General features: G+C 44.2%; 1 protein-coding gene across 1 annotated transcript in view; it reads left to right on the top strand.

Moving 5' to 3' along the window:
- Positions 1 to 1,884: 1,884 nt before the first annotated feature.
- Positions 1,885 to 27,116, top strand: part of DRD3 (dopamine receptor D3) — a gene marked incomplete at its 3' end in the record, with an annotated part of 38,928 nt that continues 13,696 nt past the window's right edge. The window contains exons 1-3 of the mRNA XM_084875875.1: positions 1,885 to 2,005; positions 9,479 to 9,783; positions 19,434 to 19,546. Of these exons, the coding sequence (XP_084732001.1) occupies positions 1,945 to 2,005; positions 9,479 to 9,783; positions 19,434 to 19,546 (479 nt within the window). The 5' untranslated portion in view covers positions 1,885 to 1,944. The remainder of the gene's footprint in view (positions 2,006 to 9,478; positions 9,784 to 19,433; positions 19,547 to 27,116) is intronic.

A 27,116-nucleotide genomic window follows, 5' to 3' on the forward strand; every position in this document is an offset into this window, starting at 1 on the left:
CATTGATATCATCACTTTAGTCACTATAATTATCTCTATGATATATTATCAGTCTCTTGAGAAGTATAAATTTGCCACCTTTCAAAGAATTATTGCATAGTGGTTAAGAAAACATGCCCTATCGTTTGCCATGTAGCTTAGTTGGTTGGAGCATTGTCTCATGCACCAAAAGGTTGTGGGTTCAATTCGTAGTCAGGGCATGTATAGGAGACAACAATTGATGTTTCTCTCTCTCTCTCTAAAATCAATAAAAGCATATCCTCTGTCGAAACCAGTTTGGCTCAGCATCCGTCTGCGGACTGAAGGGTCCCAGGTTCGATTCCGGTCAAGGGCATGTACCTTGGTTGTGGGTACATCCCCAGTGTGGGGCGTGCAGGAGGCAGCCCATCAATGATTCTCTCTCATCGATGTTTCTAACTCTCTATCCCTCTCTCTTCCTCTCTGTAAAAAAATCAATAAAATATATTTTAAAAAAAGAGTAATTGACAATGGAGCCCTATAAGGCCCTATATTAAAAAAAAAAAAAAAAAAAAAAAAAAAAGCACATCCTCTGGTGTGGATTTTTTAGAAAGAGAGAAAACATGCTCCAGAATTAAAATGTCTATATTCAAATCTTGGCTAGCTTTGACCTTCAAATTTTATTTTAACCTCTCTAAGCTCAATTTTCCTATTAATAAATTGGTGATGTAAAAATAGTACCTACATTTGAGGGTTACTGAAACTATTAAAAAAGGGAATGCATTAAATGACTAGCTAATAGCACATGTTCAAGTGATGTTGTTAGCAGCAGCATTTAGACTTAAGAGCTTATTGCTGCTGCTGCTGCCACTGCTGCTGCCTCTTTCTCAGCCAGCAGAGGTCCCCACACTGGGACTGGCTTCCCCATGACAGTCTGCACTGCAGCTGCCAAGCACATCCCTGTCATTAGAGAAAGCAGTGAAAGAATTAACACTCTGTCTGAAGGAAGAAGAAATCAAAACAAGAGAACAGGCAATAGTTAAGATTCCATGGTAAATGTTATGGGAACAGATGACTGATCATGAGGTAAAACTGCCCAAGTTCTAGTGCTGCTTTCAGAAACAGACTTTCATCAGCAGCATCCTTAGTTGCATCTCACTTTAGCCAATTCCAAAGTTGAGTTAGTAAACATTACTCACATATACCCCAGAAAAGCAGTAAGAATGAATTGGCAAATATTTTTGTCAAGTTCTATGGGGAGGAAAAAACTGCTGCTAAATGAACATTTAACATTTCTCACAGTATTAAGCTTATTTCATCTCCATCACATTATATTCCACGCCTCGGTTTTTCTTCCACTGTAATATATTTTATTTAACCTTCTTTTCCCACGCAGGCTTACACCTCCAAGTTCAATTATTCTGTCAGTTGTGTTTAAAATTGCACTGATTTCTATTAACCACTTGTGGTATGAATTTGTTTATCTGTTCCTTCTGCTGAACTAATCGTCTTCACACCCACCAAAAGCTGAAACAGCAATTAAACTAAAGAAGATGGAGACATTAAAGCATAGAAGAAAAGACAGTTTGAAAGTGGGATTAAGAAGAGCACTGAGGGGGAAACACACATGTGCTGAAAAGCATAGCACAGAGCGAATAGGGGCATAAAGAAAAGAGTAGAGCAAGGTAGGAAAAGGATCCTTCATCTGCCTACGACCCCTCTTTCAGCACCAAGGACAGAGGCTCTGAGGGCTGCCCCAAGCAACAGTCAGTTTAGGGTCCCTCCCAAATCTTCCACAGAAAACGGATGCATTCGAAAGCAGCTATGACACATGCAGTAAGGTCTGTTAGAGAAGCTGGGAAAGCAGCACGCAAATGATGTCACCTTAGAGGCAAAAAATGGGTGATTTTCTTTCTGTTCATGTCCACAGTCTCTGTCTTGGGAAGGGCAAAGTTTGCTTTGCTTGGGCATGTCTGCTGTCAGTAAATGGCTACAGAAGCTGAGGCGCCTACACTTCAGTCTTCAGAAATCAAGAGAAATCTTCAGGGTAAGTAGTTTTTTCTTTTTTGTTCCTACTTTAATACGCAGTGTTTTTTCTGGAAGGGTTATTTAATCAGTTTGGGGTTCTGGGGTTCTCTAAGAATATACATTGAAACTCTGTACTCTCTCTTACTTAAAAATCTAAAATCCTGAGGAAACTGATTGTTGTTGTTTTTTTTCATTGGGGGGCAGTAGAAATCTATTCTCCTTTTTTCTCCCTAAAAATTAGATCCTCGTGGGTTCTAGTAGCTAAACCAAGGCAGAATTACAAGATGAAAAATAAAAATAAAAACTGTTACTATTCCTGGGGTTTGTATGAAAATTGATTGTACTCCTCTTAATAGTGTTACTTTAATTATGAGGGTCTGTTATTTTCAACTCCCTCAATTCAGACCCTGGTAATCCAGGACTAAGGGTTTGGAGAGGCACTGTTTTCAGTGGTCTATTTAAAGCACAGCTCTTTCCAAGTCAGAATTCAATTATTCCCAGCAGAGATATGCAGTACTTGAGATGATTGTGTATGTTTTCTGTAACGATGGCATATAATTTTGAGGGTATTGTTGTTGTTTAATTGTGGGACTTTCATTACTTACTGTAGCTTATTGGGTCAATGGAAGTTGTTGCAATTAAGCATTTGTTCCAGTTCATGCATTTAGTTTAATCAAACACTATTAAAATGTATGCACAAATAAGAGTGCCATACTAGCAAAGTGGTACTTGGATTTTAAACTTATTCTGCATACCAGTTTGGACGTTATAGGTGAAGTCCTTTGTTTACTAATACTAAGAGATCGGTAAGATGTCCATCCCTGGATAAAAGTAAAGAATTGCTGCTTGACATAGCATTGGTTGGTTCTCTTGTAGCCAAGGAGAAGCAGATATGATATGTGAGTCTTACTCAGACACTTGTTTATTTATAGCTGAACATCTTCAAGGGTCTACATGGTTAACTGTGAGCAGGGATATTGAGCAGAGAAGATACTGACAATATCCAAATGAATATCTGATATTAAAGCATCTATACAGAAGGCTGCTATTATGAAATATGAATTAGAGCAAACATTGAACAGATTTTACTCAATATTAAATTCAATTTCTAATGCATTGAAGTTTGCCATCAATTAATATTTGCTCAATGATTGGCTGGTACATTGATTTCCCCATTTTATCTCTGATTAGAATGATAAGATGCTCAGTCCTTAGTGGTTGTCATGAAAAGTGAGAATGCTTTGCTTTCCTGAGCAGGTTTAATTAGGGGGGAAGCATATTACCTTAGCTCTGAGATCTCAGCAACCAGGTATGGTTTTTCTCTGTACATTTGCCAAAATGCAAATGTGCTCACATATGTAAATATGCTATGTATTTCAATGCATTTGTGAATATTCATTAGGAAAATAAACTAGACTGTAATTTTAAAGAATAAAATGCCATACAAATGCTAAAGACTACATTTAGTAATAATGACAATGTAACTCCCACTGTTGCTATGTGCAGTATGCACCTGCATTGACTTCACTGAGCTGGGTCAGGTGATGTGCACAGATACTCTTAAAGGGGGAGGTTTGAAAATTAGTCCCCATTTCATTGTCTCTCTCACCCCAATAGTGGGTAGATAAGAACATAAACTCTGGAAACAGAGAGCTCTTAGGTTGAACCAGCTCCATCATTTACTAATGTACAACTGCAGGAAGATACTTAACCTTTCTGTTAATTTTTCCATTTGTAAAAATGGTGATAGTAATAGCAACTACTTCCTTAATTAAGTTGTTGTGAGGTTCTAATATAATAATGCTTATAATTATTAGCTATAATTATTAACTTTTAAGGCAATATGGCAAGTCTGCATTGAAGCCCAGAACCAAAAATATCTCTGGAGGCTAGAGGTCAGAATGTAACTGAGACCCTGGCTGGATAGCTCAGTTTGTTGATACATCACCCAGATACACTAAAGTTGAGGGTTTGATCCCTGGTCACGGCACATACAAGAATCAATCAATGAATGCATAAGAGGGTAGAACAACAAATTGATTGTTTCTCTCTCTTTCTCTCTCTGTCTCTCTCATAAAACTAATAAATAGATTAATTTTTTAAGAATGTAACTGAGTAAAAGATTAGAGACAGCAAAAGACAGAGATCCATGACACAAGTGATTTGGTCATGGAACTGCTATCTAGGTGTTTTGTTCCAGGTTTAGGAAAAACCATTTCTACCTGGAAATGACTGCCACATCAATTTCACTTCCAGCATGGACACCAAATAAGTCATGAGTTTTAGATTTAAGGAAACCAGAGATCAAAGCTGGGCTCAACGTAGCCCTCTACACTATTGTGTAATCTTGAAAAAGTTACTGAACCTCTATCTCTCAGTGTTTTAATCTATGAAAGGCACTATCAATATCTATCTTCAGGGTGGCTATAAGCATTAAAATGAGATAATATGAAAAAAATGAGATAATATGTGTAAAGTACTAATGCTTGGCACACAGTAGCAGCCATAAGTGGTAGTGACTATTGTCTTCAGGAGGAGGTTGAGAACTAAAGGTGTTTGGTTTGGGTTTTGGTTGTGTGTGTGTGTGTGTGTGTGTGTGTGTTTGCTTTTGGTTTTGCTTTTTTTAAAAAAACTCAATAGCCTTAAGGAAAGAAAAATATTACAATATTGAACATATTAATAAGTATCTTCCTAACAAATTCAACAGGAGCCTGGTATGGAACCAGATGCCAAAGAGGTACCCCACAGAGTCTCATGTAGACTGTAGTTCAGACTGAGGTATTGAATATCAGCAAAGCAGGACATATAGCAGAGCTGATGGGGGCATGACCACTCTCTGTCCCTCTGCTTTTTAAAGATTATGCTCTCACTCTAAAAAATGCTAAAATGAACTATAAAGACCAAGATTAGTCAATACTTTGTAAGAAATTCAAAGGCTTATTAAAATTTGTAAGTGGTGCTATATATATCGAATCCAAAAGAGTAAAACCAGCAATAATCTTTTAGTTCTTGCCTTCTCTACTTTCTCACCTCCCATCCACTCTTCACTGCTTACACTCTTTGCTGAGGTCACCAGTAATCTCCTAATTTCCAAGTCCATTAGATACGATTCAATTGTACTTTATTTGATGACCCCTTTACTTAGTCCCAGTTTTCCTTTAACAATAATAGCTGCAATGTTTCAAGTGCTACATGCCAGACATTATGCTAGAGCCATGATTCTCAATGGGGAGAGCAATTTTACCCCAGAAGGGACAATTGAGAATGTCTGGAGACATTTTTGGCTGTCACAATTTAGGGGAAGGGAAGTGCTCCTGTCATCCAGTGGGTAGATGTCAGGAAAGCCACCAATCATTCTAGGACAGGTGCACAGGACAAACCCTCACAACAAACTCAATAGTTACAAGCCCTTGTTCCTATCATTTTATTTGATTATCATAATAACCGTGTGGAGTGGATATGATTATTCTCATTTTGCTGATGAGGAAACCAGCTATCATTAGGAATTACTTAGTGAGTGGTTATTAAGTTAATGAATTCTCTGGGCTTTTTGCTTCTCCTACCTAAGACCTGTTTACCATTTGTTAGCTTATATACCAGAGGGAGAAAGAAGAAAGCCCAGCCAAGCTCTGTGTTATATAATCGATGCTGGTTTGAAAAAAAAAAAAAAAATCTGAGAGAGGAAGTTGAAACAATTAGCTGAGAGATAGGAAGTAATCTAGCATCTCACTCATTTTCTGCTTTCATCTCCCACACCCGCAACTCATCAGGAGCTTCTGGACAACCTGCTGCTATAAGGAATCAAAGACCAGAGACAGTACAATGCAAAATAGAAAAATAAATCAGAAATCTTTGCAATTGTGGTTCCAACATCAGGCTCAGAATTGATTTTCGGAGTTGAAGGTTCCCCTTCGCATAATTAATCATTGACATTTAGCTGTACTGTTTTTAATTAGCTGTCAAACCTCGGCGGAATAAAATGTCCAGCAAGATGGTAACAAATATCTCCAGGTTTCCTCGTCCCTCTTACCTGACAAGTGAGAAGAGGTAAAGACATTAGCCATCTGCATGCCCCAGGAAATAGTGATTTCTGGCCACTGCTTTCCAAAGTGGCCTCGTTGCTTCCTGGGATTTAGCCTGCCTCAAAGGTGAAAACATCCTTAACAATCAGAAAGCATTATATTTTTCCAAAAGCTCTTGGCAACAGCAGTGCTATCTCCAGGATAACAGCTGCCCTTTTCCGAAGAATGAGGAAATTATAATTATTATCAAAAATTGTTATTATGCTTTAAAATATATCAAGTGCAAACAGTGTGCCAAAATAAAGAACAATTACTTTGAACAATTCTCTGAATTTGAACCAAATTTGATCCGGCCTCCCCTTACAATCATTTATTCATTTTAACACTTATACATTCCAGACTGAAATATGCGGTAGGAAATGACAGCCACGATTAGGCTAATCTTCTAATCAAAGCAGAGCTCGGCTATCAGGAGTGGTATCCACCAGCCTCTACCTCTCCAGGAGTTGGGACAGAAGTTCCCATAGAGGTCCATATGCTCCATGTCTAATATTTTAGCCATAACCAACAAATCATTGAATAAAATGTTTCCTCCTTCTGCCTTGACAAATATAGCCTCCTAATCTGAAAGGACAAGTTTGAATTTAGCATTCCTGGGCCCTTAAGAGTTCCAAACAACATATGAGAGGGCAAGAGAAGCTGTCCCCCTCACCCATCCTGTCCCAGGGACTCTTTCCTCTCCTCTCCCCACCTCAGCCACACCCAAGCTATTCATCTGAGCTCCCAAAGAGCTACCACATGAACCCAGGGCCCCCACATATACATGGCACCATCTACACTCAGGGTGACAGATCCAGAAAATACCAGTGCTGGCCTAGAAACAGGCTCCAAGCGGTTTGGGCTGAGAATTCTGTGACCTTAATGCCCAGAGCATGTTCTAAAAGGGGAGTGTGGAACCAGCTGATGTGGCTCAGTGGTTGAGCACCAACCCATGAACCAGGAGGTCATGCTTTGATTCCTGGTCCAGGTTGCAGGCTTGATCCCCAGTGTGGGGCATGCAAGAGGCAGTCAATCAATGATTCTCATCTCATCATTGATGTTTCTATCTCTCTCTCTCTCCCTTTTCCTTCCTCTCTGAAATAAAAAATATGTATATATTTAAAAAAATAAAAGGGGAGTGTGGGCTCTTGGTGGACCTGCTCCTTGGTGCTATGGGAGGGTGAGGTCTTATCTTGTGGGGAGGATGTGACCAGATGGGGTCCAGTGTAGAGGCCTCTAAAGCACAAAGCCTGGGGCCAGAGCCCCTCTTGCCCAGGTCTCAGGGCAGTGCTATAGGCTGAAGTGCCTTCTTCCAGAACCTGGTTGTGATGCTCCGCTACCCTTGGCACACAGGCATTCCCATAGTTCTCTCCAGGACATGGTGACTCTCGATCCCCACAGACACACAGACTTGGCTCTGCTTGCTCTGGGGGCCCCACAGGCTGGTGTCAAGAGGGCAGCTGAGGGGCTCTGATTCCTTTCCCACTCTAAGTCCAAAGTCCCCACAGTTTGAGGACTGGCTTTTCCCAGTGGGATAGTAACATGACAGTTATGGTTTTCAAATGCCAATGAGAGTATTTGGAGAATTAAAAGGCCTGTGTGCTAGTTCTAATAAACTGTGTGACTTAAGACATGTTATTCATCTCTATGGGTCTCAATTTCCCTGTTTGAAGAGTGAGAGCGTTGAACTAGGTCAGAGGGGGAAAGGGGGAAGTGCATGGGTCACTGGCCCACAGATGTGGGATTCATGGTGGGTTGGGGGGCGGAGGGACTTCAGAGGGCTCAAACACTCCTCTGATTGGTAACCAATCTTTAAAATTTAAGTTTCAAATGAAACTCCACACATGGATTTTCCCTAAATATAAAGACCACCATGTAGCCTCTAGACTCCATTACTCTCTCCCAACCCTCCTAAGCCCTATGTGAGATACCAGAGAGAGACTAGGAGGTTGAAGGAAGTTAGGGAGACATAGGAAGGCAAAGGAAATGGCAAATGGTAGCAATAGAGGATGGGATGGAGGAAACAAGGACAGGGGTGGGAAGCTTAGAGAAACAGGCCAGTAAAAGAAAAAGAGCTAACTTATATCGCTTTCTAGATGTCAAATTTGGCTTTCAATGTCTTACATATAAAATAGCTCCCTTAAATATAATGAACAACTTAAACTGATGAACAAAAATAGATCCAGAGACAGAGAAACATCAATCAGACCATTAATCCTCAGAGGGAAAGTAGGGGAGGGTGGGAGTAAGTGGGAGAAATCAACCAAAGGACTTGTATACATGCATATAAGCCTAACCAATGGACACAGACAACAGGAGGGTGAGGGTATGAGAGGGGTATTGTGGGGGCGCAGAATGAGGGAATTAGGACACATATGTAATACCTTAATCAATAAAGAAATTTTTAAAATAAAATAAATAAATAAAATAGCTCCTTTAATCCTCACAAAAACCCTATGGGATGGGTTCCATCATGTCCCCCATTTTAGAGGAGGGAAATGAAGCTCGGAGAGCTGAATTAACAGAGTTAGGAAGTGATAAGGCTGTGATTCTAATTCTGCACCAGCTCCCCATCTTACTCAGCCCTGCACAACCTCTCAGCCTCATGCCTTTTCAAATGCCCCAGCCTCACTTGCTTCAGCCACACTGACCTCCCTGCTGTCCCTCCCATATGTCATCGTCTTGTCTTTTCACCTGCTGCTCCTTCTGCTTGGACAACTCTTCCTGCAGAATTCTGCACATGTGGCTTCCTTGGGTCCTCAGGTCTTAATTCAATTGTCACCTCCTCTGTGAAGGCCTGATTATACTGATTAGAAATTGCCCTCAGATACCCTACACACACACACACACACACACACACACACACACACACACACACGCTCCTCTCCCTCTCCTTACCCCCTTCCCTTGATTTACTGTTCTCCAAAATACACACTACGTCTTTTATTTATATTGTTTAATAGTCTTTTCTTCCTGAATAGAAACTTCAAGATGACAGGAATTTTTTAAATCCTCACCTGAGGATATGTTTTATTGATTTGTTTGTTTGTTTGTTTGTTTTTATTGATTTTTAGAGAGAGAGGAAGAGAGGGAGCGAAAGAGAGAGAGACATGTGAGGGAGAAACACCAATCCATTGCCTCCTATACATGTCCCCACTGGGGGATTGAACCTACAATCTAGATATTGTCCTGACGGGGAGTCAAACCCACAGCCCTTTGATGTATAAGGCAACACTCCCAACAAGCTGAGCCACCCAGCCAGGGCAAGAGGGCAGGAATCTTATCCTTTTGTTCATTTCTGTATTTCCAGTGCTTGTCATAAAGAAAGTGCTCAGTAAATATTTCTTGAAACAATAAATCAGATTAAGTATGCAAGCAGCCCAGCTACAAAAAGTCTGACTTTACCAACATTGTTTTCCGTCTCCTCCCAGGATACCCATTGGGGTCACTGCTCTCCCTCTGGGCTATGGCGTCACTGAGTCAACTGAGTGGTCACATCAACTCCACCTGTGGGACAGACAACTTCACGGGGGTCAGCCAGGCTCGCCCACATGCCTACTATGCCCTGTCCTACTGTTCGCTCATCCTTGCCATTGTCTTTGGCAATGGTCTGGTGTGTGTGGCCGTGCTGAGGGAACGGGCTCTGCAAACCACCACCAACTACCTGGTAGTGAGCCTGGCTGTGGCTGACTTGCTGGTGGCCACCTTGGTGATGCCCTGGGTGGTGTACCTGGAGGTGAGTGAGCCCAGGTTCCGGCTGAACCTTGTGACTGTGTTTGTCCTTGTCTTCCCTGAGCTCCTGGCCTTCTGGGCTCAAAATGCTCCCTTCTGGGACCCGTGGTCTGGGGGAGGAAGGAGAGCTCCTGTCCTTCTCCCTTTCATGAGGGAGCTGAGGATTTTGAGAACAGTCATTATCCAGCATCATTTGCATACATCAGAACCAGGGAGCTGGAAGTGAGTCTGTTCCCAGGTCTCCAGTATCCAGGTAACCAGGCATAAGTGACGGGGCTCAGCTTTAAAATGCATGAAGTTGACTCTCAGTGCCAGGCATGACTCAAAGACATGAGGGGTTGGAGAAGACAGTCAAAAGGCACTTTCATCAGTACAGAGGCGTGAGAGTGTACAGGAGGGATTCAGGAGAAGGTTGGGGAGGACAAAAGGAATTATAGAAAAAAATGAATGAATGAGGAGAAAAAGTCTGCAAATAGATCAGACTTCTTTAGATGGTTCAGCTGCCCTTAGACTTGGTTCTTTCCTCCTGGGAATCAGCTCTCCAGACTGCTGCTGAAGGAACAGACCAAACCTTCAAAGTTGTGTATATCATATATATCAATATTTAAATATGTTTTTATTGATTTAAGGGAGAGGGGGAGAGAGAGGGAGGGAGAGAGGCATCAACGTGAGAGAGAAGCATCCACTGGCTGCCTCCTACATGCCCCCTACTGGACACTGAGCCTGCAACCTGGGCATGTGCTCTGACTGGGATTCAAGCCAGTGCATGGGAGGATACCCAACCAACTGAGCCACACCAGCCAGCCTTAGTTTATATTTTTGATGCCTCCATTAACAGTACCGAGCCCTCACCAATCAGATAATGCAGCAGATCCCGGAGAATTATTTTGGAGAGAAGTATTTCTTAAATTTGAAAGTGTTTTCATTCAAAAGTGTAAAGCAGAGTCAAGAGGTGATCAAAACAAAACAGCCATTTGCTAACAAAGAAATCAGGGTGCCTACAACTGCTCAAGAAATAGATATTCTTGCCGAAACCGGTTTGGCTCAATGGATAGAGCGTCAGCTTGGGGACTGAAGGGACCCCGGTTCGATTCCGGTCAAGGGCATGTACCTTGGTTGCGGGCATATCCCCAGTAGGGGGTGTGCAAGAGGCAGCTGATCAATGACTCTCTCTCTCATCGATGTTTCTAACTCTCTATCTTTCTCCCTTCCTCTCTGTACAAAATCAATAAAATATATTTTTAAAAAAGATATTCTTACCGAGAAAACATGCAATTTACTAAAGAGTTTTCTTAAAGGCATGTTAATATACTATTAATATTTCTCCTCTGTACATGTATCATCCTAAAGAGGTATCCAATGAGTGATCAAAATGATGCTATGATTAAGAGAAATTAAAATTCATCAAATTAATATCTCAGTTAATATGAATAGTGAAGATGACAGTTAATTATGTATGACATATCACAGGAGAGCAAAAACCTCCAACATAGGCTGCCTAGGCTGGTTTTTGTATTAAATAATGACTGGGAACTAAAATTAGACTTATAATCTCAACAGGAAGGTATAAAAAAAAAGAAAATAACAAAGAAAGGAAAAAGTAGAAAAACAACTAGGATGATTAGGAATAAATTTAACAGCTCAAGCAGCAATTTTTAACCATTTTCATCTTATGGCACACAAAAACTAATTACTAAAATTCTGCAGCACACCAAAAAATATATATTTTTGCTGATCTGACAAAAAAGGTATACTTTTTATTGATTTACCAATAATAATAATAATAATAATAATAATAATAATAGTAGTAAATACCTACACTTTTTGCTCCAAAGTGACTTTTTAAAAAATCAAGTGTCTATATAAAAATTGCTGGTACCAAGAATTATCAATCAAATGCAACTTTATTAGGCAACATAACCACTAAGATGCAACTCTATTATATGACATATATTTATGGTTCAAGACAGGGCATTCACACCAGATGGCTATTGCTCTGTTGGTTGTTGTCATTTTTTATTTGACAATCTAAGGGAATAGAGGTCAGTGACCTTGACAAAATAGTCAGATATTGCATGCTTTAAAAATTCTTGTGGTACACTGGTTGAAAATCGCTGGTCTAAAAGAATACTCCAAGGAAAATATATGCATTTATCCTTCCCAGTTAGGATAATCCTGATGGCAAAGGGTCTTGTAATTATCTTGACTTTTCTGTCAACCCCAATTAGGCTGAGACAGTCTTAAAGTCAGAGGCTATGTGTTCTTTTTTCCTGTAGTCCAAATACACTGGTACATCATAGGTGCTAAATAAATATTTGAGACATGAATAATTAAATGAATCTTTTCTGCATTACATGGTCAATTCCTGCTTTTATCAGTTGCTGCTGTGCCTATTATAACAATGAACTGGGTTGTTTTTTTTAACTTTCAATACTAATGAGACTGAAAAGGAGTTAAAAGCATGTGATATTTCTGCTCAAAGGTGGGGCACACTTTAGGTGCTATAACCTAGTATGGACTAGTCAATAATCCAGCACACCACCACCCACCCACCAAGATGTTTCTGTCCATCCCTATACCTTACACGGGTTCTTAAGTCTTTGGGGAAGATGAACATCAGAAACAAATGCAGGAAGAGGACTTTCAGTCTAATAAGCCCTTTAAATTGTCTCTGAAATGAAACCAGGGTTTTAGTGTCCGTGACAAGGTCATTCAGGTGTGCCCGTTGGCTGTCCATTTGTGATTGCTTCCAGGACTCTGGATGAACCCTATTAGAACATCTCTGTGGATATTGGTATAGGAGAGGCATATTGTGACTTTTCCACATACCTACTACGGCAGCCCCTCTAGCCACACCTGCCAAAAAAGATAATGCCCCCTCCGACCGCTGAGTGTGAAGGACAGCTGCGTCCGCAGAGGGCCGGCATGAAATCTTGCCAAAGGCTCAGTGAACCCCCTGCAGGTTGGACCTATATGTTTTCTCCTAAGGAAAGAATTCTGGTGGAGCCCTTGGTCTCCCCTCATGAAAACCAATATGCCCTCTGGTGTAAGTGTTCAGGAATCAAGAGTGTGAACCAATAAGTCTACAATAATGTAAAGAAGATTTGAGGCAGCAGAGACATCTCTCCGCTGAGAAATGGGCTTTAGCACCTGCACTTGGTGCTTCTCACTTGCTCCTAGGCTCTTGTCAATGCACCTGAATATCTCTGCATCACTTCTCCCAACAGTCCACTCAGGATAGGTGGGGATTGCAGAAGGGAAAAAAAAAAAATTAGCTATTTCCCTAGAGTGGCTCAAAACTTCTCACTGAGGGACTTCACTTAAGTCTAATTAGCCAGAAATGGATCATAAAGCCACTTTTGGCTGAAATGGACAGTAGGGGGGAAAAGTGAAAATGTGGATTTCATTGAAAACTATGTGAAGCCTGGGCCGGTATGCTCAATGGTTAGAGCACCGGTCCTTGTACCAAAGAGTCTTGTATTGGGTTCTCTTTGTGATGTTTAATGAACAGAAAGAAAGGCAACTTGAGCAGCCAGGGCAACATCTGGAATATTAATCTCAGAGTTTAATCCCTAGCCCTCTCACTTAGATGTTTCTCTCTCTCTCTCTTCCTCTCTCTCTCTCTCTCTCTCTCTCTCTCTCTCTCTCTCTCTCTCTCCTCTCCCTTTCACTCTTTCTTAAAATCAATGAGGGAAAAATATCCTTGGGTGAGGATTAACAAAACAAAAAAAGATGTGGAGGTAATGAATTGCTGTGAGGTAGGCAATGAAATGTCACATATCACATAACATCATGCTTCTGATGGAATTCACCAGGATTGAATGTCATTCTAACACAGATTCGTGCTATGAGAAAGACTCGGAAATTGGAGTCATGAAGATGTGGGAATTAAGTGTTTAAAACGGAGGTGACAATTATTCTTATCTCATAGGATATGTGTTAGGCTCAACTGTCATTCAATGAGGAAGTGTTTTGGTAATTTAAAAGGGTAATCTCTAAACATCTCAGTTAAGATGTGTTTAGTTGTAAGTAAAAGGAAATTTACCTGCAATGGACTGAAACAGTAAGCAGAATGCATTGGCTCTCCCGCCAGGCACTCTAAAAGTCTGGTGATCAGCGGGCTGCAGGCACAGCTGGAACAGGAGTCCACCTCCACTTCTCTGTGATTCTCTCAGCTCTGTCTTTTTCCGTGCCTTGGCTTTACCCAGCGGCAGAGGGTAAGCTCTAAGCCTCACATGTGCACAACACAAGCAGGAGGGAAAATCTATGTCCCCAAATTCCTAGTAGATGCATCAAGATGTGCTTTGATTGAGCTGGCTTGTGGCACATGATTTTCTCTGAAAGAACCGCTGAATAGCAAAGCGGGTTTCGCAAAGAAGAGTTCCTTCCATGGAGCACATCTACTGCGCAGGAACCTCAGGGACTCCCAGTAGAATCTTAGGCCTGTTGGAAACAGGGAAGGGCATAGTCAGCAAGCACGCACCATGTGGCTTCCGTGGTTACCATTCTCATCACTGAGGCACACAGGAGTCTGGGCTTGGGCAGTGTATGAAGGCGAGCACTGGCCCTCTTCAGCTTCCTCTGTCCCAGGCCTGGCAGAGAAGTTTATGAGAAAAGCCATACGGGTGACCTCAGCATAGTGATACTCTAGAGGGCTCTGGCCTGGCTGTCTCTTTAATTCAGTTTGCAGTGTTTTCTCAAAAACTCTTTTCTGTGCCATACCAAATAGCTCTGTCTTAGATTCCCTCTCAAGCTTTAAATGTCCAGTTTTAGAAGCCGCCAGCTGTTTGGAGCTCTCCTCTCCAAGCACAACCATCCCATTTTGTTCCACTCAGTTAAGCACCTTTTGTGATGTGTAATGCACTTGTATCAGGTCAGAAAGGCAACCTAAGCAGCCAGGGCAACATCCGGAATACTATATCCAGAGTGCTTGGGTCACAGTGTGGAAGGCAGAAAAGATCAGGCATGAAGTAATGTAGACAAAACAGAGCGGGTGGGTTCAGGCATGGAGACGCACCCAGAGAGAGTGGTGAGGATCAGAGAGCGATGACAGGACAGAGCAGCTCAGTTTGGGGAGAGGGGAGCCTTGGGGGCTTGTGATGACTTTGATTATTAGAAATAAAGGAGAGTCTGCATTTCAAATGGGCTCCGCCGTGACTATGATGCACTCCAAATACAGACGGTTGGGTTTATCCAGATCTACCGAACGGGAATTTCCAGGGGTAGCCTTGGAAGTGTATAGTGTATAACCAGTCCCCAGACCCAGACCCAGACCCACTTCCACCCAAGGGATTTGTGCAGCCAGCCAGCTATCTGCTGCAAACTGACATTTAGAAACTACTAATCTGAAAGAAAAACAAAACAAAACAAAACACCCATTTCACAGATGAAGATATTTTGGAATTCAGAGAAATAAACCCCCTATCTTTCCCCACAGCAATCCCGTCTTGCAAAAAATAAAAATGAAAAATAAAAATAAATAAATAAATAAATAAAAATAAATCATATATATATATATATATATATTCCAAATGTGGCAAGCAAAAAAATAAAATGAAAGAGGCTACCCTTTGCTGTCCCCTCAAAGCAACTAAAAATCCATCCCTTAAACTCTAATTCTTAGGGGAATCCATCAACTTGGCTGTAAATAAAATTACTTTCTTATTTTCACTAAACTGAAATTTAGCACATCCACCAATTATGGATGTAGGCATCGACCTATAGCAGAAGAAATCCTTAATATCACCTGCAGAAATCACAGATGTTTACATTTTAGGATCACACTGCAGTTGTTACACACACCTTGAAGTACCACTTGATTCATCAGTACTTTGAAATTATAAGAATTTTGGCCCTGCCACTAGCTCTTGTCATTGAATGCATTATTAAAGAAGCACATAAACTTAAAATACTTTGGTAACTATATTCCAATATAATTGGTATCCTTTATGATCCTTTGTATTTTATTATATGTACATAAAAAACATTCTTCTCAGGAGGGAACGATGAGGCCAAAGATTCCCAGAGAACAAAGAATGCTTAAGGAGCCCGCTTTGGGATAACCATTTCTGAAGGCAGTGCCAACACACACACACACACACACACACACACACACACACACACTCTTCATACACACGCTCCAGACCAGCACTTCCCAAACTTCCCAGGCAGTAGGAATCACTCCAGGGACTTATTATTCTGAGTGGGGCCTGAGAAACATTTTGTTTAGCAAGAGCCTCAGGTGCTTTGGGGAATGCTGCCGCAGGCTGTGTCTGTTGGGGGAAAAAAAAAAGAAAATCAACAGCCAACTTCTGTACCTGAAGACACTTTGTTGCTTCCTCCCACTTTCTGTATTGCCAAAGGGAGCTAGTTATATTCATTAGCAAGTGAGAGTAACACCACCTGGCTGCTCGATTATTCTGAAGTGAGTTATTTATTAGAATTTAGGGGGAAGGTAGAATCGTGTCTCTAAAGAGGCTTAAATCAATCAGACTTTTTTGCTGCTATAATTTCAAAAATCACTTCACCTTTCACGTTCTCCCAACACTTTCTACTTGTCTCACTGTCGGCACTTAACACTTTGTATTACAGTTATTTTCTTGGTGTCTATCTCCTGAGCCCTCAATTCACCAACACCCATGGACACATTTCTCCCCCTAACCTGCACACACTATATTCTGAGGCCCTGGGGACCAAAAAAGAAAAAAAAAACAAAACGCATTTAATTCATTTCAGTGCACCTACCCAAGCGAAGTATCAGGCACATAATGGGCACTCAATAAGCATTGGATGTATGGGCGGATGAATGAGCAAACGCCAGCTCTTCCTCCTCCTATGTTATCAGGATGAAGTTAAACTGTACATTTCCCAGAAGTGGAGTGTTACAGTGCTGACCTGTGAGAGGCAAAATAGAGTTCTGGTTTCTATTAAGGGTTTGAAATGCCAGCTCCTTTTACTAGTGAAGTGTCCTTAGGCAAATTGTCCAACGCCTCTCAGTCACCATTTTGCTATCTATAAATTGGAAATAATTGTTTGCCTTATTGGGTTATTATGACTATAAATACCCTTTGTAAAAAATTTTTTCAGGGTGGAGGGAGATGGAAGAGGTTATAGGGGGGATAAATGGTGATAGAGGGGAAAACGAAATAAGATAAAGAGAAAATAAAGTTTTCCATTCTCAGAATTCCTATAAATTCATATTTGGCCTTTATTTATATAGATCCAAGTGGTTGAACTAAAAAACAGAAAGTAGCTTAGTGGTTGAGCATCAGCCTGTGAATCAAAAGGTCACTGGCTCGATTCCTGGTCGAGGCACAAGCCAGGTTGTGGGCTCGATCAGCAGTCGGGGGCCTGCAGGATGCGGTCGATTAATGTTTCTATCTCTCAGTCCCCCTCCCTTCCTTTCACTCTAGAAAGTAAATAAATAAAATATATTTAAAAAATAAAAGAGAGAAAGTAAATCCACAGCCAAATGAGCAAAAATGATGACTTCATAGCTAGTTTGGACTTCTCACTGATGCTTTTAATAAAATATCTTTGATCAGAGTATGTCAAAATAGGGTCTAAGATTACCAAATCTATATATATAAAAAGGCAACTAACATAATGGCCATAACGACCCAACAACCGGTTGCTATGATGCCCATTGTGGCCAGCAAACCAGCCCAATCAGGGAGTGGGACCGGTGGCCAACCTTGTGGCCCCCTCCCCTGCCAGCCTGCCCCTGATAAGACTCTCCCACCCAATCAAGAATGGGGCCTGCCAGCCAAAATGTCCCTTCCCAATGCCCACCCCCCAACACCCAGCCAGGCCCCTGATCAGCCCACCCCACCATGATAGGCCCACAGCTCCTCCCCCCGGCTGGCCTCACCCCATATTTGCCCCCTTACCCTGATCAGAGGCAGGGAAGGGCAGGCCAGCCAACCACTCACAGCCCCTCCCCATGGCCAGCCCCACCCTCAATCAGCCACCCAATTCCAATCCGGGTCAAGGCCCACTGGCCAATGGCTCGTGGCCCCTTCCCCCAGCTGGCCTTGCTGGCCAACTTCCTGCCATCTCCTTCCCCTCACAGGCCCAGCCCCAATTCACCCTGATTGGGGCCAGGCTGCTGGACCCCACTCATGCACGAATTTGTGCACCTGGGCCTCTAGTATAGTGATAAAACCAAATGCTTCAGCACTATCTTTAAGCACTATCCTTTCACAATGTCTCCTTTTTCCTCAAGAATCCACTTCAGAGGCAACTGGACCTATTTTTCACTCTCTCTTCCTCATAATTAGCCATTGGGTCTGCCCAACAAGGACGCCCACTACAGCCAGGGACACAAAGCTTCACAGGTTTGTCCTTGAGAACTATGATCCCCAAGGATGGCAGCCCTACAGGTAGGAAGCTGGCAAAGAACCAAAGCTTGGCCCCGAGAATGGCATTTGTGGACATTCTGAAAGTGGCATTCTCCCTGACAGGTCTCTCTCGTACAATAAGGTTATGTAATTTTTTAATAAAATAGAAATGTGCTAGAATGTAAATTAAATTGCCTGTTTTGCTGATGATTTTCAAGTATTTCAGGAAGTTCTGGAGCTTGAAACGTATGAGGAACAGCATGAGGTCAGAGTCATCCTCACTGATTCTGCAAGTGGTAGAGAGGACCAGGGCCCTTTCGAATGCCCTAGACCCCGTCTTTCTCCGCAGTTCTTGGTGACAGGGACCCGGTGTTGAAGGCAGGCACATTGGCATGGGTTTTTAGAGATGTTGTTCCAAAATGCTTCTAAGCTTTAGAACCAGAAGCCAGATAGAATTGCATTTGGGGAATTACATTTTATGAAAAGCGTGTTTGCTGCTCATTTCCTGGGTCTATGGTGATCCCTCTCCTGGCCGGAGGGCTTCTGAGAGGCAGCTTTGGCACAGCGCCCACATCTGGCTCATTCACTACCAGCTAGGCATCTATGGGCATATCACTTAGCCACATGGCCTTTCGTTGCCTCCTGAGTTTGAACTCAATCAGTGATTCTCAAATTGTGGTGTGATTGGGTGGGAGGGAGTATTTACTTTAAAAAGAAGAACCAGCCCTAACGGGTTTGGCTGAGGGGATAAGCATCGGCCTGCGGACTCAAAGGTCCCAGGTTTGATTCCGGTCAAGGGCATGTACCTTGGTGGCGGGACATCCCCAGTGGGAGGTGTGCAAGAGGCAGCTGATTGATGTTTCTCTCCCATCAATGTTTCTAACTCTCTATCCCTTTCCCTTCCTCTCTGTAAAAAAAAATAAATAAAATAAAAAATAAAATATATTTAAAATGAAGATCCATGGGCCCCAGCTTCAAAAAATCTAACTCAGGAGTCCAGGGAAGGGCTCAGAAATCTTCCTCTCTAAAGCATTCCCCACTGAGAGCCACATTTGAGAAACGTTGATCTAGTTGATTTGGATGGTCCCTTCCCGCTCTGACCTTCCAAGGTCCTGTGATGTCGTCCTTTCTTGACGGTGACCACCCTTGGGCAGCCCGTTGCTCCCTTGCTGTCCCCCTGCCCTCGATAATGACGATGTTCCACAGGAGGGCGTGTCAGCCTCGGTGGGGGGCAGCCCAGGGAAGACATGGTGTTGGCTGGGCTGTGTCCCGTTGCTGGGGGAGGAACACTAACATCCTCGTCTCCGATGCCCAGGTGACAGGCGGAGTCTGGAATTTCAGCCGCCTTTGCTGCGACGTTTTCGTCACCCTGGACGTGATGATGTGTACAGCCAGCATCCTGAACCTCTGTGCCATCAGCATCGACAGGTAGGGCTGGGGTTCCCGCCCTGGCTCAGGAGATGGGTGGGCTAGACCGGTGGGGCGGCTGCTCTTGCTATTCTGGAGACTCGGGCTCTGCATCTGAGGGCACTGGGGTCACTGCCAAGGAGAACTTCCCTCTGGGACGTGCTTTCCTCTCTTTCTTTTAAACTCCGGTTGTGGGCGAACAGAAACCCCTGTGACAGGAGAAGAACGGTTGTTCTATCAGCTTTCCTAGCCTTTCCTTTCCCCCAGGTCACTAAAGAGGAGTCTGCTTGTGCTTCCCACCATCCTTTGGGGTTTGGCGATTCCTACTTGGGAGAAGGGAGGTGGGGGACAGGATGAAAGGTGAGCTGATTTGGGTGGGGAAGACAATTTCCTGTCGCTATTTTGTTTGGTTTGGGTAAAAGGAGGGCAGACTGGAGTCTTTTGTGTGATTTCTGGACATTTGTTACGTATGTGTGATATTTATAGAAATAACAGGCAGCCTCTGGTTTGCTGTATCATCACCTCCACCACTAAATTCTTGTACTGCTCCCTGATGTGTCTGTTACAGTGCCTTGGACAAAGAATATCACACTGAATTCAGTGGCCCCTGCCTGAGCATGGCCAACATAAGCGTGGCTTATATCACAAATACACATCTTCAGAAAGGACAGGAGAGAGAGGGAGAAGGTGAGCCTTGGAGGGGCCTCGAAAGAGAGAGTCTAAGAGGCCTGAACAGCCCCCTCCCAGCCTCCTACTTCCTGACCTTACTCTCTACCCCCTGAGAATGCGCCTGCACCCTCCATCCTCACACATTCACATGCGGCTGGTGGGTGAGGCTGAGCAGGTAGGTTGTGCCTTGCACGCAGGTGTGGGGACCGAATGCGGCCAGTGCCTCATTTGCCAAGCCTTGAGTCCACCAGGAGAGGGCGCCTTTTCTCGTTTGCAGAAGAACACCATTTTGCCGGCAGTAGCCACGCTTCACACACACTTTTGTTTTCACTACGGAAGATATAATACAACCAACCAGAATTTGTTTTCACTACGGAAGATACAACCAAAGCCTTGAACCGGTTTCTGTCCAGAACAGGAAAACTCCCAGAATGCATAGCACTCACCTACCACCTGAGACGCCTGTGGAGGAGGATGCTCCTTCCTGGGCTTCCGTTTCTATGTCAAATCCTCGCCAAACCTCACACTGGAGCCTCCTTCCTAGTCTAGGAATGAAAACCTCCTGTCTTGGAGAAACCGTCTCCATTATCCTCCACCGCGGTTTTTGCGGTACACCGTGCTAAATTCTGTTCCTGTGATGCCGAAGAGCTGGTCAATTCATTAAAAATGCGGTCATTCAAGCAGACATTGGTCTCCGCACAATGCCAGTCACCAGCCTGACACATTGACCAAATGGATTCAGCAATTTTTGGTCTGCGAAGCCCTGGTCTGTAATGACAGAGGAGTAAGAGATGGGAAAGAAAAGGAAATGTTGAAAGGGTTTTTGAAAGCAAGGAACACTATTGTCATTAGGTCCTTAGGCACAGCTCTGATGCCTAAGAATTGGATTAAAGCCGCCTTTCTTCTCCACAAAGCAGAGTGGGTGAGCACGAGGCCCCACCCCCTTGGCTCCTTGCCTCCGCAGGGGCCACGTCCTGGGTCGGAACAAACTTGGGGAAGGGGCTGAGAAAGTGTCAGGGGAGAAGGACAGGATGTGAGCAGGGAGAATGCAGGTCCTCCTTGAGAAGCGGGGGAATAATGCAACCAAATGCATTCACCGGGAGCCGTTTAAGTGGCTCTCAAATGGCACCCCTCACACAGGCAGCCTCGGCGTCCTTGTGGGAGCACAATAGGTACCAGATGGGTCACAGGCACCTTGGAGCTTTCGTTTGCATCTAAATAAGCATTTTATATCTGCAAAGGGCTTTCTAATCATTTGCAAGAAGCTTTTTTTTTTCTTCAACAATTCCAGGAAGAGAGTGCACAGAACTAAAGATTTAGTGAGCCCCCTGTCTGAAGAAATAAAAGGGGGTGAAAAGCAGCCCTCCCAGCGCTCTGGGGCTCATTAAACCCCGGCCCTCCACCAGCCTGGCCTCCCACCACCAGCTTCCTCAAGAGGCACCACTGTCGGTTCCCCCCACGCACACCTCCACCCTGGGACGAGGCTTTCTTTTAGGCGGAGGTTGAATTCTGGGAGGATCTTGAGACCTTCAGTTAGAGTGACAAGCCCACAAACCCCCGTCACAGAATTGGGACTCAGAAAAGGCATATACAGTTTAGTCATTTGTGCAGAACTGTCACCTGCTTGCACTGAGTCCTACAGCCTTTTGCTCAGGTCTGGGGCTGGGACCTGAGTGCCCCAGCTCCCTGCCAGCACCTTCCATTGGTGGAGGCGGGGAAGGGGCATCCCGGGAGAGGCCTCTGGCTACACCAGCAGCTACAGGTGCTATTTCCCTGGAGTAAACAAGGCAGCGTTCCTATGTCTCTAAGGCCCCAGCTACCTCTGTGCTCATCCTGACTTGCCTGATGATAGAAGCAACTATAAACAGAGCTGCTATTTATTTAGCATGTACTATGTGCCAGGCACTACCAGCTTTTCATTATTGCTAACCATCACAGCACCCAGGCCAGGTAGGTGTATGATCCCAGTTTCCAAATAAAGATGCTGAGGCTGGACTGTGTAGATAAGCTTGCCCAGGCCACACAGCTGGCAGACAGCAGGACGAGGGATCCATCGGCCTCTTTCTCCTCCGCACACCACCTTGAGCAGCGGCGCTTAGCCACACGGTGGGGCCCTGGCTCAGGAGCCACGCTGCCTGCCTGCAATCCTGGCCCTACCCCTTAACAGCAATTCGACCTTGGGCAAGCCAATTAACCTCTCTGGGCCTCAGTTTTCTTACCTGTTTACCATAAGAGCAAAAGGTTGATGTGAGGATTGAATGAGCTATTATCTGTAGAGTACTTTATACAGTTGCCTAGCACATAGAAAGTGCTATATATGCTTGCTGGATAAATAAATAGAATGTTCCCTAAAAAGTAAGTATAAGGGGCAGACACCAATAAATTAACTGACACGAGCATTCACAGGTCCCTTGGGCTTGCACAATAATGACAATTACATACGTACTGCAGTACTGGCTTTTGAATATTTAATATGTACTAGGCATTGTGCTCAAAAGCAAACAAACAACAACAAAAAACCCTTCACATTCACTATTCATAAGAGCCCTATGAAGCGAATCATCCTCCCCATTGTACGGATGAGCAAGATAAGTCTTAGAGACTCGCAGTTAAGTAGAAGAACTGAAATTTAGACACTAGTCAATCTGTTTTCGAAGCCCACGGACTTAACCACCTTGTACACTGCCCGTGTTCAGGCCGTGCTAGAGAGAGTCCAAAGAACTAGGAGCTCAAACACCAGGGGAGGGGGCCTGGCAAGGGAGTGGCAGGGACAATGCAGCATCTGGGGAGCAGGCTGGGCCACTGAGCACAGCAGACCAGCGTTCAGAGGCGGCCCTGCCCTGACCTCCTGCTGCATCCAAGCCCAGCCCTGCCCTGCCTGCGGCCGGTCATCTGCGATGGATTTGGGAGGAGATCAGAGCTGAGCAGCCTGTTAGGTGGGAATTCAGCATCCCTGCACGGCTCTAGGAACCAGGGGGCTGAGCTCTGCCTTCCTGCCTCCCCCTGTGCCTGGAGAGCCTCCGGGTGAGCAATGAACTTCTCACCCAAGGAGCTGGCGCAGTTCTTGCTGCATGATGGTGCCCTCCGATGGCGGATTCCGGAACAGCCTCTGTGTCTCAGTCCCCAAGGAAAACCCTGGAGGCAAGTTTGGGGGCCTCATTTATTCCAAATGTTTAATCATGTTTAAAAAATAATTAGAAAAGAGTGTAATGTCACAATGGTAAATGTAGTCTCACATCTTGCTTCTTACCCAAGTTAACAAGGTATTTTCCCTAGTGCAGACTTTCCCAAACTTGTCTAATCATAAGGTGCACTCACTTGCTTGTTATAAGTACACATTTCTGGATTTCACTCTCAGGGATGTGTCCTGAGAATATGTATTTTAACAGGACCCCCCAGACAAGTGATAGAATCCAGTTCGCTGGGGAAACTGAGCTCTGCACCTAAGCACAACCACCCTTCAAGCCCTTTCCTGAGGACACCCCAGGTTCCACAAGGCCTCAGAGTTGGGGAATCTGTCTCTGCCACGACCGGTTGAGGGACCTTGGGCTCATCGTGTAGCTTCTCTGTGTCTCTGATTCCAACATTATAAAGCAGAGCCAGTGTTCCCTACACTTGCTGGCTTATTAAAAAATAATCAGGAGCCTGCATGGAGCTGCTAAACTTTAAAGCGTGTTTAGGAACACACGCCCCTCTCAGCGGTGTGCTTGGAGCCAGCTAGTGATGGCTAGCAGAAGCTAATGGGCAACATTGTAAGAACTTTCTGAGCCAGTTATTGAACCTTTGGTGAATCTTTAAACGAGTAAGGTGGGAGAACGGGTACTGTTGAAATTGACAAATGATACACACTGGGGCTTTCTTTACCCAGAGAGCCAGTTGTTGGCCATGTAGTGGCACACCACTGAATGGATCCAGCTTTTACATCAAAGGACATTGTGTAAATGGAAGGCCTGGGCCTCACCGCTGGTCTGGACAAGAGGAAGTGGGTCATATTTTTCCTTCCCAGCCCTGACAGCTGCTTGCCTATGACAGCTCCAGGACTCAAGGCTCAGTCTTCTTTCTCCAAGGCGCCTCAGCAGTCAGTGCTAAGGGCCAGACTGGGGAAGGCACATTAGACTTGAAGGCTCAGCTCACTGCCCCAGCAGGGTCTGAAGTCCTGAGAGGGGTAAAAGGCCGGGAGGAATGCCAGGTGCTACTTGCCCTGCTCCTTCATCACCAGGTTAGGAACTCAAGGGAAGATTCGCAATGTGTGTGCATCAGGAGAAGAGGCTGGGTTGTCATGGGCCTCCCTTAGGGTTAGAGGTGGGATCTTAATTAGACCTTATTAAACCAGGGCCTCTATTTCTCCCTCTCCAGAAAGAAGCCACCTCTGTCACAGATCATGGTGCCAAGGTCAAGTCCCGCAGAGTCTGCCTCCCTCTCAGTCCTCAGAGCTGACTCTGATGCTGCTTCTGGGAGAATGCAAATGCTGACACATGACCTCTAAGGCCAGAAGCACAAAAAGCTGGTTATTCAGGCACATATACGAGGAACATCAAGGGAAGCACTGTTCCAGCCCCTCCAGCCAGGGAGCTGTCCTTCCCGTCCTCAGCCAAACCCTGGGAAGCACAGAGGCTTAGCGCCTCTGAGCACCTCCTGTCTGCATCTGGTCTCCAGGTTCCCTGGAAGCTGAGAAAACAAAGGAAAAATGAGCATATGTAGACCCAGCTCTATCCATGAGATCCCTTGGGCCTGGCTAAGATTAGAATTGTTCTCTGAAAGGAGGCCTTCAGGATCCATAAGGAAATCAATCAATAGCTTTTTGCTACTTGCTTCAGGCAAGGACCTACAGGGAATAGCAAGGCTATACGATGATTCGATGATTCGAGCCATCAAGTAACTTAAATCATATGGGGACAACCTTCAGCCAGGAGGCAAGTTCAACAATAAGGCATGCAGAAGAGCTGCATGATTGATTGGCATAGGAGTGAGAGGTCTCTGTAAGATGAAGAGGCCTGGGAATTTTGGAGAGCTGATCAAGAAGAAGCTCCCCAGGGAAGAAGGGATGATGATTGGACACAAACACCAGTCCCTTCTGTTGCTCTGAAACAAATTGTCACAAATGTACGGGCTTACATTATGCCCTTTTTTATTTTTATTTTTTTGGGTATTTTTTATTGTCTAAAGTTTTACATATGTCTCCTTTTCCCCCAATTAACCCCACCCCACCCCCACATCCTTTCCCAGCCTGGGCAAGCCCCCACCGCCCCAGTGTCTGTGTCCATTAGTTATGGTAATATGCATGCATACAAATCCTTTGGTTGTTCTCTAACCTCCCCTCCCCAAATGATGCCCATTTTTTTTTTAAATATATTTTATTGATTTTGTACAGAGAGGAAAGGAGAGAAATAGAGAGTTAGAAACATCGATGAGAGAGAGTCATCGATCAGCTGCCTCTTGCACACCCCCTACTGGGGATATGCCCGCAACCAAGGTACATGCCCTTGACCGGAATCGAACCCGGGACCCTTCAGTCCCCAAGCCGACGCTCTATCCATTAAGCCAAACCGGTTTCAGCCTGATGCCCATTTTTTAATCTCACAGTTTCTGTATGTCAGAGTCTGTGCATAGTGCAGGGAAGTGTCCTGCGCAGGATCTCGCAAGGCTGACACCAAGGTGTGGGCTGGATTTGTTCTCATCTGGAGCTCAGGGTCCCCTTCCAAACTCCTTGAGGTTGTCAGCAGAACTCAGCTTCCTTGCAGCTGTCGCTCAAAGGTCCCCACTTTCTTGTGGTTGTCACCCAAGAGCTGTTCTCAACTCCTGGAGGCCTTTTGCCATTCCCTGCCAAATGATCTCTCCCAACCTTGACAGTTTGCTCCTTTACAGCCAGCTGGGTAATTTCTCATGCCTTTTTAATCTCTTTGTATTAAGGAAGGGCCCCGGTCTTTTTAAGGACTAATCTGATCAGGTCAGGCCCACTGAGGATAATCTCCCTTTTGATTACTTCAGTCTCTCGATCAGTAATCGAATCATGGGGGCAACATTATACTGTCTTCACATGTTTGGTCTACATTCAATGGGAGAAGGTTCAACAGGGATATCATAATGGTAAACTTATAGGACTTTTTTCCTTCTGTTTAAAATGCCCTTCCCTTATCTTATCACATGACCGGGTCCCCCTTGCCCCTCTCATTTCCCTGCCCGGTCTCTGTTGGTTTACCCCTTCTTTACAGCCACCATTATCCTCAAACATGCCACCCAGCTTATTTCTTTCTTGATACTCTTCATTGCATACTCACAATTTGTTGGTCCATCGCTCCACTCAATTCCAAGTTCCATAAGGACAGGGACAATGTCCCATTTGCACATCTCTATATTTTCAGAATAGGGCCTGGCATATGGTGGGGACTCAATAAACATTGAATGAACTGTTAAATGAATGAGTGAGAAAATTATATGATAAGGGGCCAAGGGAAAGGCAAAAGGCCTGAGTTTTTGGGTATAGATGTCTTGAAGAAAAGCAGAAAGCAGAACCAGATTAAGAAATGTGGGGAGGTAGGCAAATCTATTTTAGATAACTTGAGTTTGAGCTGACTATGAACAAGTGTCCTGGTAATAATTCCAACAAGCAGCTGGAAATGTGTGTGAGGAGTTGCCATAGAAAAGACAACAATGTCCAACAAGAATAAAGAATGGTGCTTTGACCATGTAAAAGTGTGTGCTGTAGACTGAAGATTTGTGTCCCCATCCCCACCCCCTAAAAATTCATATGCTGAAAGCCTAACCCCACAAATGATGAGGTAGGGGTTTTGAGTGGTGATTAGGTCATGAGGGTAGAGACCTCATGAATGATATTAGTGTCCTTGAAAAAGAGACCCATCGAGTTCCCTCCGCCCTCCCACCATGTAAGGACACAGTGAGAAGATAGCCATCCATGATCAGG

The sequence above is a fragment of the Pipistrellus hanaki genome (genome assembly GCF_964339955.1).
Source record: "Pipistrellus hanaki genome assembly, chromosome: 2".
NCBI lineage: Eukaryota > Metazoa > Chordata > Mammalia > Chiroptera > Vespertilionidae > Pipistrellus > Pipistrellus hanaki.